Source organism: Zingiber officinale, chromosome 9A, assembly GCF_018446385.1.
Source record: "Zingiber officinale cultivar Zhangliang chromosome 9A, Zo_v1.1, whole genome shotgun sequence".
Taxonomy (NCBI): Eukaryota; Viridiplantae; Streptophyta; class Magnoliopsida; order Zingiberales; family Zingiberaceae; genus Zingiber; species Zingiber officinale.
In genome coordinates, this window is record NC_056002.1 from 136,477,134 (window position 1) to 136,482,228 (window position 5,095).

The 5,095-nt window shown below is 44.9% G+C and overlaps 1 protein-coding gene across 2 annotated transcripts; it reads right to left on the reverse strand.

Moving 5' to 3' along the window:
• Positions 1–1,751: 1,751 nt before the first annotated feature.
• LOC122018543 (probable membrane-associated kinase regulator 2) lies at positions 1,752–3,866 on the reverse strand. 2 transcript variants are annotated; one of them, XM_042575887.1, is made up of 3 exons: positions 2,578–3,866; positions 2,442–2,497; positions 1,752–2,318 (listed from the first exon to the last, which is right to left on the reverse strand). In XM_042575887.1, exons 1-3 carry the CDS (start codon positions 3,587–3,589, stop codon positions 2,247–2,249), a joined length of 1,140 nt encoding a protein of 379 aa, XP_042431821.1. In that variant the 5' UTR covers positions 3,590–3,866; the 3' UTR covers positions 1,752–2,246. The 2 variants fall into 2 exon arrangements, with proteins under 2 accessions (XP_042431821.1, XP_042431823.1); XM_042575889.1 differs by having other exon boundaries at positions 1,752–2,376; positions 2,422–2,497.
• Positions 3,867–5,095: the final 1,229 nt, after the last annotated feature.

The window sequence follows — 5,095 nt, forward strand, 5'->3', positions numbered from 1 at the left end:
TACCTCCGTCGAAACCTGGGGGTCCTTATATAGGGCTCCCGAGGGAATGCGTGTACGCATCCCGAAGTGTGCACGCTCCTCAAAGTATACCTGGAACGACCTTGTCAGAAAAGCGTGTCTGGCGCCATGCCGCAATCGTCCGGGCATATCTCTGACGTGATAGTGGAAACTTCCACCGTACGATTCTCTGTCCGGTCCAACCGCCAACCATCCTGTCTGTCGGCGACACACGTCTCGAGAAAGATATCCTTAGCTGCTCCCTTTGTCCCCTTCGGCGCCTTGTCCGTTTCGGGCCGAGCGGAAGAGACGCTCGGCCCCGTAGGGCTCAAGCCTGAAGGCATGACAGACCGAGCGAGAATGCTTCCTTGGTTGAGCTGCAGTTCAGCCGAGCGGACAGGTCGCTCGGTTCGACAATTTCTCTATACTTGGCAGCTTGTGAGCGTCGGAAGGCCGACTCGTGGTCGAGCTGTCTTCGCACTAGCCCTGGCGCGATCCTGGCCGAGAGGCCATAAGACTTCTCCAGGCCGGGAGGTCATGAGACCTCTCCGATCGGCCGAACCCGTAGGTTGACTCCTCTGATCTTAACCTCCACGTGTCGTTGATCCTTGCCCATGCGGGTCCCCCCATGCTTACCGTCAGATCACTTAGTTTGGAGTCTTTCACGACTCCTGTCCTAATGCTTGCGATCATCAATCGTTTTTGTTGGATAATCCACTAAATGATAAAGTGATAGTACAAATATGAATGCAATGTGTAAGTATAATAAATATACTGACAACAATGAATATAAAAAAAATTATAGGTTGTCAGAAATCTCTCAGCATCATAGTAGTTGCAGCTTGTACTAGCAGAGAATCAACATAGTAGAACATTTAAAAATAGGAGTCATATGTGGCTCAGAGATTGAGAGCTTCTTTTATAGGTCTCGTTCCGTCGATTAAACCTATACGTCTGACCAATCCTTCTATCCGTCAACGGATCATCAATAAAATTCTTTTCAACAAATTAAATAATCAAAAAAAATTTCAAAAATAAATAAATAAATAAATAACTTTGTATAATCAAGTTCAATAAACAACCAAATAAGTTTAAAATGTCAAAAAGTTTAAATAATCAAATAAATTTGAATTAAGATGTTTCGATAACATCTAAACAAATTAAACTCAAACTCATGATAATTTTAACGATTTAATTTATTTTAAGATTGACTTTAATATCACAAATTTTAACTCAGCTTAGCTCATTTGGAGCTCTACTAGATGTTCAAATTTGATCCCATTAATCCGGAGATAGATTATCTTTTCTCATTTAAATTTGAAATATAACTTATGCACGACTTGACCTTCAAAATATTGGCCCCAATTGAGATTCGAACTCTAATTCTATTATTTATTTTCTTAAATATTTCACAATGACAGCTGGCTGACGCCTGTGGTAGTAGCAATTTCTCAACCAAAGGTGGTCAGGTCACTACATCAAATACACATTAAGCTCATGAGTTAGACAAATCAAACTAATATAAAATCAATTATTATTAATTTGATTTAATCTATTTTTAAATTTTTAAATCTAAATCTAACGGAATAAATCATCAGCAAATCAAGTACAAAACACCAAGCGCACCTGCGCCGGCATCGCTGAATCCCACAAATTCGCAATGCACGTTACGGAATCCATCGGAGTTATTCCTTGTCTCTCGGAGCTAATTGCGGCGTAGTTGCTGCTGCATGCACACGACAATCTAGCCACGATTTAATTAAGCTGATAAAAAGATGATTACATTATATCTAAAGTTAATAAAACCTCATGCACTAGATCAGATCATCCGGAACAATACAATTTGATTTGATTTTGATTAAATTCTAAGGAGGAAAAGGGGGAAGAAATAGAACAGCTGAAACCCTTTCTTATCCAAAACCCCAATGCTTTTGGCCTCGGCATCTTCCTCTTTGAGTTTTTATATTTTCCTTTCCCTTTTCTTTTCTCCGCTGAAAAGGTGAAAAAGGTGGCGGATTTACAGGGTACGATAACTGGTAAAGCGCAACACTACAAACCATACGCAGCGAGCGCGAGCGCGAAGACAGAGAGAGAAGGAGTGGCGCTCGATTCATTGCACATTACTCTTCTTCTCTCTGCTCTGGCCCCTGCTGCAGCATTGCTACGCGATTGAGGAACTTTGATGCATCTTTCCCGATGCAGAGTCGGGAATCTTTTACCTCCTTTTCGCGTCGTCTTCGGATGTTTTGTCATTGCGTTATTGATTCGTCGGTGACCGCCGGGTTAGGGATCGACTTGGCTTGAGAGTTCACCGGAGCGAGCTTCAGACACACACACTGACTAGCCGATCATTGATTAGTAGTACGTACAAGGAGAGGATTGGAAGTTTTTTTTTTTTAATTTATTGAGATTTTTGTATGGGGAAATTAGGCTGGGGAATCTACCGTCGCCTGGATCGGCTCGCTCTTCGATCTCGCTAATGGCGACTTCGCCGCCGACCCTGCAAAAACATGGAGAGAACGTAGGTAGCTCAGGGCGGTGACGGGATCCGGGGTTGGCGGGGGTGGTGCGTCCGCTTACCTTTGTCAGGGGCGGTGAAGGAACGCTTACAGTGCGCTATGGCGTTCTGTATGCCGTCCTGCAGCTCCAGGAGCGAGTCGTCCCGACGCTGCGGCGGCGGCGGCGGCGGCGGAGATGGGACCGCGGCTACGGCAGCTGACGTCTGCCAGCTCTTCCCCAGCCGTTTTCCCGCCGCTCGCATCCCTGCCGGGAGACTCTTTCCTCCTCCAGCGTACTTCGCGGGCGCCTCTTCCTCCGGCGGCTCTGCTTCGCTGGACGCGCCGGAGAGCTTGTGCTTTTCTAGGTGCTTCTTCGAAGCCCTGACATAGAGCGGCTTGATCATGTTGCGGTACTTCTGCAGGACCTCTCTCGCGAACCTCTTCTCGTCCGCCTCCGCCGCCGCCTGCGCCGCCGCCTGGACGGTGGCGGTGGTGTTTGCGTCCGCCGCAGTCTTGGAAGGCCGGTTAGTGGACGAGCTCCGCGCTCTCCTGTCCAGCGCGAAGAACTTGCTCTGCTGCTGCTGAGGTTGCTGCTTTGGGGATGCGGCATTAGGCTCCGCCGCCGCCGGTTTGAACTTCCGGTACCCGAGCGAGAAGACTCGAAATTTGGGGGCCAACTTAAGGAGCGAAATGGACGACTCGCATTGAGGTTTGTCGTCGGCGACCGCAATCGAAGAAGGCTCTAAAGGAACCAGCTTTCCTTTGAAGAAGATTTCGTCGGAAGACGAGAAGCCCTCGGCGCGGAGGTTTTCACCTCCACCGGCTCCCTTCAGCTCGATGTCGAACTCACCCTCTTCCACCTCAATCCCCGACTTCGACACGGAGCCATCGGCTGCGCCGAGGGCGCCAAACTCGATGTCAAAGAAGGGGCCTTCGTCCTCCCCCTCGCCGTCGTCCGTCGTGGCTGAGGAAGGGCGGAGGACGGCGGCGGCGGCGACATCTGTCCCGTGGTTGGCGGCGGAGGAGCGAATGGCGGCCGCCACGGTGGCTCCGCCGCCGCCGCGCCAGTACTTGAGGAGGCTGAAGGATTCCATAGTAGGGAGAGCCAGAGGTGAAGTCGACGTTTTACTACCAACTACGAGTCCACTATCAGAAAGAGGCGACCTTTTCTCGTCCTGCCTCGCTTTCTCCTTCCCTCGTAAAAAAAAAGACGGTGGGTGACTGGTGGTGAGGAAGAGAAGAGAGAGAGAGAGAGAAGAGAGAGGGAGGTGCTGCGACTGCTCTCTCGACTGGATCAATGGCGTAGCAGCAGAGCAGAGTTGAATAATTTGTGTTGCGTGAAGAAGCTTTAGCACTGCACGAGAAAAAGACAGAGGCAGAGTTTACTATTCATACAATTCAATTTAAATGGCAGTGGCCAGTGGATAATTCAACCGCGGCGTCATTCGAATGTAACGTTGTCGCTTTACAAGCGTCGTAACGGCCGGGTTACTCTGCTTTACAAGCGTAATAACGGCCGAATTAATCTTTTACGTACCTAATTTTTATAAGATGGAAATCATGTACTATATTTTTTTAAAAAAATATTTATTCACTTTTTTATATAGGTCCATTAGTCGCATGCTAAATTTTTATAATACCTAAATCATGAGAACTCTCCATTATTTTATATGTATTAGAAATCTCTTTAGTGTATTTATGTTCTGGGATTTAGATTTGATAATGTAAATTGACAACACATGCATCTTTAAATTTTTATACTATAAATTAAAAATTTATTATTCTTAATTTTCGGAAAAAATTATTTATAGTTCTATACTATTCGAAAATTTAAACCTTTGATATTCTTTGAAATATAGGAGCTCTAGGAATCATTAATGGTATTGATTTGTAATCGGTTAACTGAAGGGTTCAGTCGATCTGACTAAAGAAATCAATAGAAGTTTCTAAGTTCATATCAGACAACCCTAACTATCAGACTAATTCATGCATAATTATATATTTCTAACTCTATTTTACAAGTCTATTATTGATATTTTTGTTGTGATAACTTTATTTTACATAAAGCAAAGTTTGGGTTAACTGAAGGGTTCAGTCGACTGAACAGGGTGGTTCAGTTGACCAATCTAGGCAAATAAGTGTGAATCAGATTTGAATCCAACAAAAAATAAACAAAGGTTCAATCGACAGATCAGGAGAATCAGTTGATCAAACAAATATGAAAAGTCCATAATGGATATGATTGGATCGAACAGTAAAGGAAACTCCCGTGGTCTAATCACCTGAACAAGGTTCAATAGACCGAAAACATGGATTTCATGGGATCAATTAGATTAGATTGGAGACAACAAGGAAAGAAGAGGCACCAATAAAAGGTTCAGTTGACTAATCAGTTTCTCGTCGACCGGATCAAGCCTATAAAAGAAGCCTTGGAATCTAAAGCTCAATACATCATCTCAATCCAATTCTTTCAATGCTCTCTTCACCTCTGCTATTCATGCAAGAACTGGTATTATATTGAGAAGCTCTCTAACAACCTACTACGAATCACCATCTTTGAAGTTGTGAGTAATCTTTATTTACTTGCATTTACTTTAAAA

Bases quoted from the DNA above. Each gene is read 5' to 3' on its own strand.
- LOC122018543 (XM_042575887.1), bottom strand. From the start codon at position 3,589: ATGGAATCCTTCAGCCTCCTCAAGTACTGGCGCGGCGGCGGCGGAGCC. The intron at 2,498-2,577 runs GTAAGCGGACGC...ATGTTTTTGCAG, and splicing joins CTTCACCGCCCCTGACAAAG to GGTCGGCGGCGAAGTCGCCA. The intron at 2,319-2,441 runs GTAGATTCCCCA...GTGTGTCTGAAG, and splicing joins GCGAGCCGATCCAGGCGACG to CTCGCTCCGGTGAACTCTCA.